Source organism: Mustelus asterias, chromosome 10 (genome assembly GCF_964213995.1).
Source record: "Mustelus asterias chromosome 10, sMusAst1.hap1.1, whole genome shotgun sequence".
Classification (NCBI taxonomy): Eukaryota; Metazoa; Chordata; class Chondrichthyes; order Carcharhiniformes; family Triakidae; genus Mustelus; species Mustelus asterias.
The window spans coordinates 75,411,896-75,426,786 of record NC_135810.1 but is presented as its reverse complement, the minus strand read 5'-3'; the positions used below and the strand labels follow the sequence as shown (position 1 = coordinate 75,426,786).

At 41.7% G+C, this 14,891-nt stretch overlaps 1 protein-coding gene across 1 annotated transcript in view; it reads right to left on the bottom strand.

The window, feature by feature from the left end:
* Positions 1 to 769: 769 nt before the first annotated feature.
* LOC144499685 (transmembrane protein 182-like) overlaps positions 770 to 14,891 on the bottom strand; it is an 81,522-nt gene continuing 67,400 nt past the window's right edge. Inside the window, exons 5-6 of the mRNA XM_078221957.1 lie at positions 7,226 to 7,363; positions 770 to 4,977 (exon numbers count right to left, since the gene is read on the bottom strand). Coding sequence (XP_078078083.1) covers positions 4,706 to 4,977; positions 7,226 to 7,363 — 410 coding nt within the window. The 3' untranslated portion in view covers positions 770 to 4,705. The remainder of the gene's footprint in view (positions 4,978 to 7,225; positions 7,364 to 14,891) is intronic.

Below are 14,891 nucleotides of genomic sequence, written 5' to 3'. Positions count from 1 at the left end.
CACTGCCTGCAGCAGCTAGAAACATTCTAGACCATTTTTTCAATAACTAAGTGCATAAGATTGGTTGTGAAAACTCGCCCAAAAAATGGATCAGGAACTCTCCCATTTTCACTCTAACTGGACATTAGAATCATTCTCATAAAATTCCGCCGCCCATGGCCTTTGTAGTGTATGTGGATGGCCACCTCTTGTTTTGTCATTGCTGGAAGGCATTAAGTACATTCTGGGAAGTGATGGCCAGAACCATGGGTTCAAACCACCAATCCACACAGATAGGCTGACAACTCTTGCCTTATGTGAGTTTTATTTTTTATTTAAATGCTGCAGAGGGTTCTCCCAACCTGTACCCACATGGTCACCTGCCCGCTTCAACAATGCCAACTCTCAAGCCGACATCACACTGTGTCCTCCGTTTGGACCACTTCTAGGTTCCTGACCTAGAACCAAGGTCAACATCAGGAGCATGGTCCCATGGGAAATATCCAGTCCAAGCAATTTGTTTTACGACAGCAAAAATAGAAAAAAATGGTTTTAACATTAATGAACTAGCCTGGCTAGAAATAAAAACAGAAAATCCCGGACAAACTCAGCAGGTCTAGCAGCATCTGTGGAGAGAGAAATAGAGTTAACGTTTGAGTCCGTATGGCTCTTTTTCAGAGCTCTTCTTCTGTGATGTTCCAATGTGGCATGCAGGAAAAATATATGTAGTAACACTGCAAAAAAATTCTAACTCATTATCATTCGTTATAAAAGATACATCAATACCACATTGGTACTTTTACCGACTTTATTGTGAAATTAAACCTTAAACAGACTTTTGTGTATATTTGTGACTTTTAATCAAACATGTAGTGAAGGAAAAATTAAGCAAAAGGTACAATTTCACAATTTATGTGACCTCATATAAAATAAATGTCCTATACTATGAAACAGCAAAGTGAATTTTGAAAATGTGCTTTGAAAAATAATGTAAAACAAATGAAAACACAATGAAATACAGGAATCTTTCATTCTTGGTGGATGCACTTTAACAAGTGACCTCCTCCACCAAATTACAACTTGTGTTAGCTTATTGACAGTGCAAGAAATGTTAATACATGTTTATTCTACTGCTATTTCTTTAAAGCAGTATTTATTGTGAATTCTTAGTAGTTTCCCTTCCCTGAAGAATGTTAAGTGCACGAGTAGAATTTTAACAACAGAGTCACAGTCATTATTGGTGTCTATGCGGAAAAGATTTATTGCATTTCATTCCATAATTTACCATGAAAGAATTTGAGCTTGTGACCTCTGTGCTTGTACCAAAGCAATATCCGCTTGACTTTTGGAAATTAAAAATTAACGTCTCAAACATTAGCTCTTTATTTTGGAAGCTAAGACAACATAATATTGAATTAAGGATTTCATTAAAATAAATTATGTTTTTCAATCTTAATGTGCTTTACAAATATTGTCCACTCATACAGATATAAATTTCAAAAGATATATATGCTTTCCATCTCCATTTGTCCTCCATTATCCATTTCCTGAGATCCAATTCATTTATGGAAACTGGGTATCCTTTAATGTGTTATATGTTTTTACATAAAGAAACCTGTAGTTTTTAGCCTTCTCCAGATTCCTTTGCTTCCCAGATAATTACTATATGGAGCCACTTATATGAATGAGGCAGCGGGTTTTGCACAGTGTGACAACTGCCCTAATCATGATACCCCTGTCTGATGGCATCCAAAGTTGATCCCATTACTTATCCCACCTCAACACACCAAGAATTTTTGCCACTTAACTAGGTAGAATTTTCAGGGTGGTTAGTGGTTTGTGCTCACCTGAGAGTCGGTGCATAACACATTCCCTTCGATTCAAAGCCCACTGCCATATCACACTCAATTGAGTTCTGATTGGCAGTAGATGGGACTTCCACCTGCCCATGGAAGATAGTCCAGCTTTAGAGAGCTGTTGGCCAATCTGATTAGCTGACAGCTCTCCAAACCAGCCAAGCACAGCCCTGCAATAGCCAGAAGAGACTCTGCCTGGTACTAAATCCTGGGACCTTTATCCATTTTTAAGGTAAGTCCCAGGGGAAGGAGGGTAGGGCTGCCCGGGGGGGAGGGGGGGGTGGGTCAGGAGAGGGGGGATCGATTGTGTCAGGGAATATCCTGGGGATGGGATAGGTGGGCCAGAGCTCCCAGTTCCCGGAAAGGAGTGCCCCCACCTTCCCAGCTGAGATAGAGAATTGTTCCTTTTTCTGTTTCCCACCCTGCTCCGACCCACATCTGCCAGTCTAAATATTGAGGCTATGTGGGAAAATGCCCTTAACTGGCCATAAAGTGGCCATGCATTACATTCTCCCCACTCCAATCCTCCCTGCCCCTCTATCTCAGAGCCCACCTGGGCAAAGTGTAAAACTCTGGTGGGGAAATCAGCCAGCTGGATTTAAATGAAGTCTGGATGGTAAAATGTCCTGGTCTCATTCCTGGCATTCTGGCACCATGGGTGAGAATTATAACTTCCACAAACTGAGTGGAGGTAAAATCAGGATCATGCCCTCATATTTCTACATCCCTCCCATACACATCCATGGGATTAATTCAAGTGTTTTTCAGAATTGACAAGGGCTTGAACAGTTTAATTAGATGGGAATAAATTAGGTGGCAACAGCACAGCAGAGAAACTGCTGGAAGGAACTAGGTGTAAATAAGAAAAGTTCAAAGAAATGGAAAACTGACAAACAGAAATCAGTGTTAGATTTCAATGATTGCACCTTGTGGAATCTTTCAGAGTGAGAGAAAGTGTAAATATATTGTGCCAGTAAAGCTTTGTTGTCCGAGCATAATTGACTCTCATCCACACAATACCAGACCATTCCTCATTTGGGGGAAGTAGTTTTTTTGTACAATGGTGCAGAATATCACTGCAGCTGTGCTTTATTTTTCTGGATAATGCATAAAAACTATCTCCAGACTAGGTATAGCACAGATAAATATGAATAAAGCTCCTTCTTATTCATCCTTACAACATACTTTAGAAGACAACTCAGATGAGCGTCTTTAACAATATTAGTTTGGAATTTCGATTTCCTACAAAGACACCCTATATGTTCGCTGAGTGAGATCACCACTTTATATCAAACTGTGAGATGTATTGGTGAGGACCAAGATTGAAACTATCAAAGTCACTTTATAGAGATATAAGAGGTCAAATTGATCTCCAACAGTAGTGCAAAACAGGCAGGCGGTGAATCGGCAGCTGGTTTTCCACCAGTTTGCCAAGATTTGTAATTTCTATTTCTATTTTCCACCAATTTGCCAAGATTTGTAATTTCAAACCAAACAAAAGCGACCAACATGGCGTCTAGACAATGAGTCTCCAAAAAGAGTTTGAATCATTGTACTATGACCGACTTTCAGTGATTTGGCATGGTAAAAAATCAGTTATCAATTCACTATCAGCCTATTCCGCAATGCTAGGGTAGACAAATTACATCCCCACGATTTTTGATCCTATTAATGAAGGTTGGATTCAGAACAAAATCCCAAGCAATTGCCTAATTAACTTCATCAACGAGATCTTGATATGAGGAAAAAGATACGAGATACTACATAGTTCATAAGAGTTAACAAACTCTTGGATTGAAATAACAACACATTAGCTACAAACATGTTACCATGTTCTTAAGAAATTTCTCAGATCATTATTTTAAATAAATTTTCATTTAAGATACTAACTGAAGTGAATGGATTAACACTTTTTTTTAAAGTGCACATAGGAATTACTGAGTTAACACATTCCTTACTAACATCAGAATCACTTCACATGCTTATGGTTCTGTTGCCACCATATGTCAAATTCAATGATCTATACTCTCAACAGGGAGCCATACTAAAACAAAATGTGGGTTGGAAGTAGGTCTATAACATTATAGAGCAGATTCTACAACCAGCATTATCGCCAAAAAGGGCTTTCCATTGGGATGACTGAATTGGTGAAGTTATCGTTACATTCCCAAAGCAAACTGATACCAGTTCATGAACATCAGCAGTGCTTTAAAATTATATTAGAACTTTGAACAGATCTGTTTCTACTTTCAGTGCACAATTATGAATTACACAGGTAATGAAAGTAACTGATATCACAGACTTATTAAAGCTTTTAAGCAACATATGAACTATTGAGTATATTTTCCATTCTTGTATTCCTGCTTTAGGACATTGTCGACTGAGAGTGCATATTGGAAAATTGAGAGCACAAAGCCCTGATTTTCTTTCTTCAATTAATTTAAATTTATAAAGCAAAATATTGATTATATTCTGTATGATAAACATTACTTTCACATTTTAAGGGATTAAAATTTAGCAAGAAGCTAACACCCGTGGCTCAAGAAAGAAATGCTGACTAAACTGGTGGTTGCAGAAACATTAGGATTTAACTTAATGCTTCTGGATCTATGCAGGAAGTAAAGAGTCAGGATTCCCATCCCAGATTGCTGTCCAGTATTTGCTGTGCAAAATTACATTTGTGTGGATGTCAGGCGAGCACAGGAGAATAGCCCATTACCAATCTATATCTAGGCACAAATGTGAAGAATGACTATTCTGGTGAACAACAGGAGGACGGCAAATGACCCAACGTGACTCCTGGAGAGAAGGGGAGAAAATTGTGGGAAGGGGAAATCACAGCATGAGAATATGAAGTGCAATTGAAGCGATCAGAGTTCCTCATCGCCAACTTTATCAAATGGCAAAGAATAGCCTATGTTTTTTTTCTTATTTTGAGCAGCCCGTCCAACCTGAAAAAAGAGTAGACCTGCAAGTAATGAAAAGAAGGTGCCTGCAGGAGCTGCCATGAAAGACCAGCCAAATTGAACTTTCAGCTTTGGATGCGGACATAATTTATTTGGTTCAATGATCTGGTCCACCACAGCATCAAGAGCTTGAATCCAATAGATGTACATAATAATGGAAAATGTGGACAAAATACCTGAAAACAGAAATAATTGTAATCAGTATAATCAGACATAGATATTTCTATGTTTCATTTGTCAAGACTTTTAATTGTTACCTAACACGTAAAGGTTTATTTTTGCAGCACCAAGTGAAAGCTAGTCAGCTTTACTGTGATGATAGTAATACCAAGACTCAACTTACACTATTTTCCTTTGTATTTTTTAACTGATCCAGTGCATATATCTGCAAGCCTGCATGTTAAAATTATTACATTACTGCTCTTCAAAAACCTTTTTGACTATGTTCTGCATGTTTCTATTCGGTTGCATAACTCTACAATGAAGGTGAGTCTTGTGTTGTATCTTGTAAATAAATCAGATCGCACTTTTTATGGTCTCTTACTAACAGGGTGGCAAAAACGGGTGCTCTGCTCAGACTGCAGTTTAAAGGCTATTAGGGTTCCATTGACAGAGTTGTTTATTGAACTATTCCATTATTAAAATAATGAATACTTGGCACATGATAACATTCAAGGCTTTGGACCAAGTGCTGGTAAAAGGGATTAGGTGAGAGTTCAGATGTTTCTCGCGTGTTGGTGCAGACTTGATTGGCTGAATGGCCTCTTCTGCACTCTATGGTTCCATGAAAATCCTCTCCTCTATTCCACATGGCCACTATTACAACATTTGAGGTTACCAATATCAGAATATGTGCAGACATTTGATTGTCTGCACACTAAAAAGGTGGTTAGAATAGTGGTTTTAGAGATTGTGCAAGGGACACTTTCTACCTCATAAACAAAGGTTACAGAAGTTCAAACCAACAGAAAGCCAAGAATATTTGTTTGTCAGAAGTCCAATTTTGTGCCTTACATGCTGTCCCAGGATCTCTCTTCTCAAAGCTAGGGGGGTATGTGGCAACTATACCATTGGTTATTTTCAGTGAATCCATTGCTAAATGTGATTACAGTATCAACTTGTATCAGAATGTTGCATTTCCAACTTACAAATTGTGATATTAGATGGTTAATTCCATTAGTATGTGTAAACGCATGTAGGGAATATAGAAGCAATGAATTATTTGTATATTATCAGTCCATCAGGGCTCCTCCCTCTTGGTGCCATGACCATGCAGTGTGCAGCAGAACTCTTGTTTACACATGGGAAAGTGAATGTCAATGAACTATGTGAATAGGTTTCCCTACAGCCTATTTATAAGGGAATTCAATTTGTATTCTTAACCTCATCAAATTGGCAAAATCAGTGACAGTACTAGTAGCCCTCCAGAGCTGCATGTTAATTGGCCCATTCCTTTTTAAACATTCTCCTCTTTATTCCAGATCTGCGCTTCACCTATTACAACATTGTGAGGTTACCTATATCAGATATTCTGGGAACTTTCAACCTGCTCCGTATAGCTCCCATGGCAATTTGTGAACTCTGAGGAATAGATACTTACAGCAGAACATGTTCAGAAGGAAACACAATCACATTCTAAGGAAATGTGAAAATGTGTCAATATATTGGGTCACATTTATTGCATGGATTTGAAATTTATCAACTGTTACAATATACGGGGAGAAGGCAGGAGATTGGTAAGAAAGGAAATCTTCATTTGAAAGACCAGTGCAGACATGATAGGCCAAATTAGGAAACTGATGTCCAGTGCTACTCCTCCAGAAGCTGATCTGGAATAAAGAGGAGAATGTTTAAAGGTGCTGGGGGGTAGGTACAGGGGAAATGTTCGGGGAAAGTTTTTCACACAGTGGGTGGTGGGCGAGTGGAATCGGCTGCCGTCAGTGGTGGTGGAGGCAAACTCAATAGGGTCTTTTAAGAGACTCCTGGATGAGTACATGGGACTTAATAGGATGGAGGGTTATAGGTAGGCCTAAAAGGTAGGGATAGGTTCGGCACAACTTGTGGGGCCGAAGGACCTGTTTTGTGCTGTAGTTTTCTATGTTTCTATAAAGGAATTTGTTTTGCAATAGTTCTTCAGAGATCCTGAAAGATACAAGAACCAAAAAGCTACTCTCATTGTGTAGTTCGCCGAACACTGAACTGTATAAGAATAAAGTCTGTTCCATCCATTCCGCCATCATGTGTCTTGTGCTTACTGGTCAGAGATTGGAGGTTGAAAACTAACAATCATATTAATAATAAAACAATTACTTTCAAACAAATAAGTTGTATTTCTTTCCAAAATTAATGACCATTTCATGAACTGGGTCTTTCATTTACTTTTCCTATTTACTATTCAAAGCATAGACCCTAAATTTCACGTACCAGCCAAAACAAAAAACCCTCCTCCAAGAAGGTATAGGGTGTCACGGCCTTGGAAAGCTTCATAAACAATGAGCCCAAATCCAATCCCAATAGTGAGTACAGACAACACGATCAGAACACTCCACGAATGACGGAAACCTATAAAAACAAGTCAACAATCAGATCTAACATCACAGGTATCATACAGAATGATCAGAGGCTGCAATTTATCAGTTAAGGAATATAGTGACTGAAGTTCTGGAGACATTAACCAAACGATGTTAAAAGTCACAATGAAGTCATGTATCATCCCACAGTAACAATGGGCCTGATTTTGCTGTTGAGGACATTAAGACTAACATTTACATGTAACTTGGACAGTAATCTCTGGGAATTGCAGATGCATAATTAAATACAGAAATTAGGAAACTGATGTCCAGTGCTACTCCTCCAGAAGCTGCACTTTAATCGTACTTCACCAAGTGACTCGCCATTGAAAAATAGGACCACAGCATGAAGTTGCTATACACATGAGACGTATATACTCACTGAATCTGCTAGAAGTTAGAGTTTGCCTAAAGCTGTGTAAAAAGGTTTAACTGTCTGATAAAGTTTATTTATTTTTTTACCATCAAATAACATTTTTCGGACTGAAAATGAACTTTACAAGTGTGAAATCTTATTATTTTTCACATTTAATTATTGTTGGAGGGTTTAAAGAAGTTTTCTTTTACTTCCCATCTCTTATCCTTTCCTACATTAATCTTCTATTTGCTTTCAATTTCTTTTTATGTACCTGATTTAACATTGAATTCAATATTCCAAGTTATACTTCATGGTTCAGGTTCTGCACGACTCAGAATCCCCCAAGCCCCCCGAATCACACCCCAACCCCCTCCGCCCAAGATGTCTGGTCGGTTCCTCCCACGCGGCTGCCTGCCAATGCACTTCCCCCTCCCCTCACAACCCTCGTGTGCATAGCTGGGGGCACCCCCCCGGTACCCATTGCCTGGTCACCCATCCCTATGATACTGCACTAGTACCCTGAGCCCCATTCTCTGCTGCAGTCTCCATTCCTCCCGGTACCCTGAGCCCCGTTGCCTGCTTCAGCCTCCAGTCCTCCTGGTACCCCAAGCTCCATTGCCTGCTGCAGCATCCAGTCCTCCTGGTACCCCAAACCCCATTCTCTGCTGCAGTCTCCATTCCTCCCGGTACCCTGAGCCCCATTGCCTGCTTCAGCCTCCAGTCCTCCTGGTACCCCAAAACCCATTCTCTGCTGCAGCCTCCAATCCACCCAGTACCCCGAGCCACATTGTCTGCTGCAGTCTCCAACTCTCTCAACCCCTGGCCCCAAAGCTAACCCACCTCAACCTTTCAAGTGACCTTTCTGTTCCATCACCATTTACGTCTGCAGCAAACGGGGGCAAAAAATCCCAGCCTTTGCCTTATGAAGTTCCTTTTTCCAAAGATTTTTTGACTCCAAATTCTACCTTACCAGGGGTTATTTTGCAGTACAGTGCCCTGAATTCTTTCTACCCTGATTTCCTAAGAACTGTTCAGGGCCAGATAGCAACAATGGTGTAAGCTATCTGAAAATGATTGATCATTGGGCGGGATTTTCTGGCCACGCTCACCCAAGTCCAGAAAATCCCACCAGAGGTCAATGGACCTTTGCATGGTCTGTGTCCCGCATGCTACGATTCCCGTGGCAGCATTGTGTCTATGCTGGCTCCCGTGATACAAGCTGCATTTTCCCAGTAGACCCACACATTTTTCATTTCCAGATATGAATCCAATAAATGCTTCTTGAATGCTTCTATTAAACTTGCCTCTATCAAATTCTAAATAAACTCTAGTCAAAATGTTAATATGCATTGTTTCAGGACTTGGTCATTATGAAGTAGTACTTTTGCACAAATGGTTTGCTCACCAATGTTCAGGTCAAATTCTGTCAGTCCACTGACATTGCAACAATGTCACCTTCTTCCACCAGGTTAGCCTTAAGTGAAGTTAGCCTTATGCAAGCTATCCCCTTGTTGAGCCACATAGCAACTCAACAGTATGTTTCGCACGAGGCTGCATCCATTTAATTATAGCAGTTAGCATGACGGAATGGGGTGGATTAATACTGCATCCATTCAATGGCTACTTCATCAGTCATTTGCCCTACTCAATTTTCCAGGAATAAATTAAATGATGATTTATTTTATGAAGTAGAAACACTCTAATCTAATGTCATGACAATGGATCATAGCCCTGAATTATTTAAAGACATATTTAACATTTAAGTCAGACACATGCTATTAAAAAAAGGATATACAAGCAAAACCTGGCTGAGACTGCAAAGTAATCATTTGCTGGAAAATACCATTTGGACCACAGTTGACCAACTAGTCCAGAGAGAATAGAATGTCATGCCTTTTAATACAGAGACACTTTAAAGGAATAGATGCAATGCAAAATCTGAACTGTAACCTCCTGTGAAGATAACAGAAGCTGATTACCATCTCAACAGAAACCACCTCCTGTGAGTTATATCCCAGAACGTGGACATGATGTGGACATGAGTTGAAAGAAAGCAGCTCTGGGTGAAAGACCTGTTTGTATTTTTTTCCCATTGAAGAATACACAAGAAAAGGTATTAATAACCAATTGCAACTCTGGTCTCTGTGTGCTAGCCTCGTGTTCTGAATCAACTATAATACTGTGTGCTGTGAAAGTCACAGCTGAAGAACATCCACTGCCTGTGTTTACAGTAAAAAAGGTCTCTCTCTCTCTGATAGCTGGAAGCAAGTCACAAGTCAACAAAGCCATAGTCGAGAAGGAAATAGGACAATTCCTTTCACCTAACCGACAGAATCAAGAATCTCCAAACCAGCTGCTCAATTGTAAAGTCAGTGCTCTTGGTATTATTGTCGTAACATTTCACCATCTACCCCTCACAGACAAGCCAAAGACTGATTCGTATATCTTTTTTAACTTTTATTTTTGGACTCACTTTTCATTTCTAATCTGTGTGCAAGCATGCCGTGTTTTATTATTTTCTTCTGGCATCTTAGTAATTAATAAACTCACACTTTCTTTAACTCAAGAAAGCCTGGTTAAATTGGCTTCTTTCAAGACATAAATACATCTGAACTGGGAAAAGGTATCCACAAGGGAGGGGATTCTTGTTGCGACCAATCGAAGGGGTTCAATAAAGAAAAGGAGTTAGTTCAACCCTCCTCACATTGCAGTCTATCAATTTGGGGGTAACTCTTGCAGAATTATAACAAATTGAGGGACTTCGCCCAGAGACCCAGGGATCATTCTAAAAAGCAAAGCCTACTTTAATTGCAAGTAGTGCCTTGCTGCTGAAAGGCAATGGGATGAATGGAGTGGAAGCAGTTAAATGTCATACTAGAATGATAGAGAGCTTGAGGATGAGGCAAAGTCTGGAACTGAGGTGTTGTAACCGTATTGTGCATTTTGTGAGCTGTGACTACTGCTGTACATTGTCATAGAGTGCACTATATTACAATGGAGTCTCTAAATTTATTGAAGTTCGGGCAAGAGGCCAGCTTTTGCACAAATTTTCATTATATTCATTCGGGCGGCACGGTAGCACAGTGGTTAGCACTGCTGCTTCACAGCTCCAGGGACCTGGGTTCGATTCCCGGCTTGGGTCACTGTCTGTGTGGAGTTTGCACATTCTCCTCGTGTCTGCGTGGGTTTCCTTCGGGTGCGCTGGTTTCCTCCCACAGTCCAAAGATGTGCGGGTTAGGTTGATTGGCCATGCTAAAATTGCCCCTTAGTGTCCTGGGATGCGTAGATTAGAGGGATTAGTGGGTAAAATATGGGGGTAGGGCCTGGGTGGGATTGTGATCGGTGCAGACTCGATGGGCCGAATGGCCTCTTTCTGTACTGTAGGGTTTCTATGATTTTAGGAGACATCAATTAGGAAATCTCATTTGGTGCCTGTGACATTATCCATTAACAGCCTTCCTTTTGTCTAAATTGGGAGTGTGTAACAGGGATATATTTCACAACATCATAAGTTTATGAGCTTTCAGATCTGTTCGCACATGCATTTCAAGTGATCTTACTGATTGTAGGAATGAGAGCTTAACTGATAGACATGAAGAAACTTGAATTAATCTTAAAAAGTAGGCTGCAGCCAAGAAGTGCTAGCAAAACCTATGGAACCATGCAATTGTTCAATGACATGGTAGCACAGTAGTTAACACTGCTGCCTCACAGTGCCAGGGACCCGAGTTCAATTCCGGCCTCAGGTCACTGTCTACGTGGAGTTTGCACATTCTCCCCGTGTCTGCGTGCGTTTCCTTCGCGTGCTCCGGTTTATTCCCACAGTCCAAAGATGTGCAGGTTAGGTTGATTGGCCATGCTAAATTGACCATAGTGTCAGGGGATAAGCAAGGTAAATATGCAGGGGTATGGGAATAGGGCCTGGGTGGGATTGTGGTTATTGCAGACTCGATGGACCGAATGGCCTCTTTCTACATTGTAGGGATTCTATGTTTCTATTCTATGTTGCTAATAACAAAATTACAGTCAATGATAGTATAAAGGGTGGCATGGTGGCACAGTGGTTAGCACTGCTGCCTCACAGTGCCAGGGTCCTGGGTTCGATTCCCGGCTTGGGTCACTGTCTGTGTGGAGTCTGCACATTCTCCCCGTGTCCATGTGGGTTTCCGTCAGGTGTTCCGGTTTCCTCCCACAGTCCGAAAGACGTGCTGGTTAGTTGCATTCGCCATGCTAAATTCTCCCTCAGTGTACCCGAACAGACGCCGGAGTGTGGCGACTAGGGGATTTTCACAGTAACCTCATTGCAGTGTTAATGTAAGCCTATTTGCAGTAGTCACAGCTCACAAAATGCACAATACGGTTACAACACCTCAGTTCCAAACTTTGCCTCATCCTCAAGCTCTCTATCATTCTAGTATGACATTTAACTGCTTCCACTCCATTCATCCCATAAACTTAAAACTTGTGCACAACAGTAATAGGACACATAGTAAACTGGATTTGTTGAACACTTGTCAACAGTGACAGTTAGTTGCTAAATTCAAAACATATTTTTAGTTATTACTACAACTAAGATCTCTATATATATCACATTCCATCCTTGGGCACCATGAAGTTTGTGCAAAGCATCTGTTTCTGTTACCTTGAGGGATATTCAATCCAGGCAACAGGGGTCTTGCCCTCCAGCTGGAGAGCTGGCAAGATCCCCACATCACCTCCATTGCTAAGTCCTACCATATTAAGTGCCAGTCAGGCACTTAAGTGGGCAGCGACAGGCCTTTCCCAGGGTCAAGCGTCCCGGGATGGAAGCCTGGTTCACTGAGTCCTTTGGGCAATCAGAGGACATCAGCTCTTCACTGCCCTCAGAACCTCCAGCAGCTGTGGCAGCAGCTGGCAATGCATGCACCAGGGGTCCAGAATCAATGAGGGACTCAGAGCACCATGACAGAGGAAGGATAGGGGATCATGGGAGAGGGGTTCACTGGTTAGAGGGGACTGGGGGTTTGAAGAAAGGGCAAGAGAGTGGCTTACAGCTTAAACACAGGAATTCCACACTTACCACCAGCCTCCCCCCTTGGACCATTCTCCCCCCCCCCCCCCCCCTCCCCCACCCCGCCCCACTAGGGAGCCTGCAAACAAACTCAAGTTTTTTCTTTTCATGCTCTCCAACTGACAAATACCCCACCCACTGCTGGTGGTGGTGGGATGAGCCCATTGATGGACATTAACTTTTAAGGGCCTCAATTGGCATCGGGGCAGGAAGGCTGTCCACAAACATTCTCACCCCAGGCATTTTTGGTGAAAAGTGGCAAGGCAGGTGGATTCTCAACTGGCACCCTCCCACTCGATTAAATGATCCCATCTCCAAACCCACCATAAGACCATAAGACATAGGAGCAGAATTAGGCCACTCGGTCCATCGAGTCTGCTCTGCCATTCAATCATGGCTGATATTTTTCTCATCCCCGTTCTCCTGCCTTAAGCCCTGACCCTCTTATTGATCAATAACCTATCTATTTCTGTCTTAAAGACACTCAATGAACTGGCCTCCACATCCTTCTGCGGCAAAGAGTTCCACAGATTCACCACTCTCTGGCTGAAGAAATTCCTCCTCATCTCTGTTTTAAAGGATCATCCCTTTAGCCTGAGGTTGTGCCCTCTGGTTCTAGTTTTTCCTACTGGTGGAAATATTCTCTCCACGTCCACTCTATCCAGGCCTTGCAGTATCCTGTAAGTTTCAATAAGATCCCCCCTCATCCTTCTAAACTCCACCGAGTACAGACCCAGAGTCCTCAACCGTTCATCATACAACAAGCTCTTCATTTCAGGGATCATTCTTGGGAATCTCCTCTGGATCCTTTCCAAAGCCAGCACATCCTTCCTTAGATATGGGCCCAAAACTGTTCACAGCACTCCAAATGGGGTCTGACCAGAGCCTTATACAGCCTCAGAAGTACATCCCTGCTCTTGAATTCGAGCCCTCTCGACATGAATGCTGACATTGCATTTGCCTCCCTAACTGCCGACTGAACCTGCACGTTAACCTTAAGAGAATCTTGAACAATGACTCCCAAGTCCCCATGTGTTTCTGATTTCCTAAGCATTTTCCCATTTAGAAAATAGTCTATGCCTCCATTCTTCTTTCCAAAGTGCATAACTTCATACTTTTCCACATTGTATTCCATCTGCCACTTTTTTGCCTACTCTCTTAACCTGTCCAAGTCCTTCTGCAGCCCCCCTGCTTCCTCAATACTATCTGTCCCTCTACATATCTTTGTACCATCTGCAAACTTAGCAACAGTGCCTTCAGTTCCTTCCTCCGAATCGTTCTTGTATATTGTAAAAAGTTGTGGTCCCAGCATCAACCCCTGAGTCACACCATTAGTCATCGGCTGCCATCCTGAAAAAGACCCCTTTATCCCCACTCTCTGCCTGCTGTCAGTCAGCCAATTCTCTATCCATGCCAGGATCTTACCCGTAACACTATGGGTACTTAACTTATTTAACAGTCTCCTATGTGGCACTTTGTCAAAGGCCTTCTGGAAATCTAAATTAAATCACGTCCACTGGTTCTCCTTTATCTAACTTCCTTGTTACCTCCTCAAAGAACTCTAACAGATTTGTCAGACATGACCTCCCCTTGACGAAACCATGCTGATTCAGTCCTATTTTATCATGCACTTCCAAGTTCTCTGCAATCTACTCTAAAATCTTGCCAGTGACCAAAGTCAGGCGAACCAGCCTACAATTTCCCATCTGCTGCCTCCCTGCTTTCTTAAACAGCGGTGTTATATTAGCTACTTTTCAGTCCTCTGGTACCCTCCCTGCCTCCAGTGATTCCTGAAAGATCGCCACCAATGCCTCCAGAATTTCCTCAGCTATCTCTTTTAGAACCCTGGGGTGTAGTCCTTCCAGTCCAGGTGATTTATCTACATTCAGACCTTTCAGTTTCCCCAGAACCTTTTCCTTAGTGGTGGTCACTACACTCACCTGTGCCCCCTGATTCTCCTGGAGCTCTGGCATCTCACTGGTGTCTTCCACCATGGAGACTGATACAAAGTAACTATTCAGTTCCTCTGTATTGCTTTTTTTCCTATTATTACTTCTCCAGCCTCATTTTCCAGTGGTACAATGGCTATTGTTGCCTCTCTTTTACCTTTCA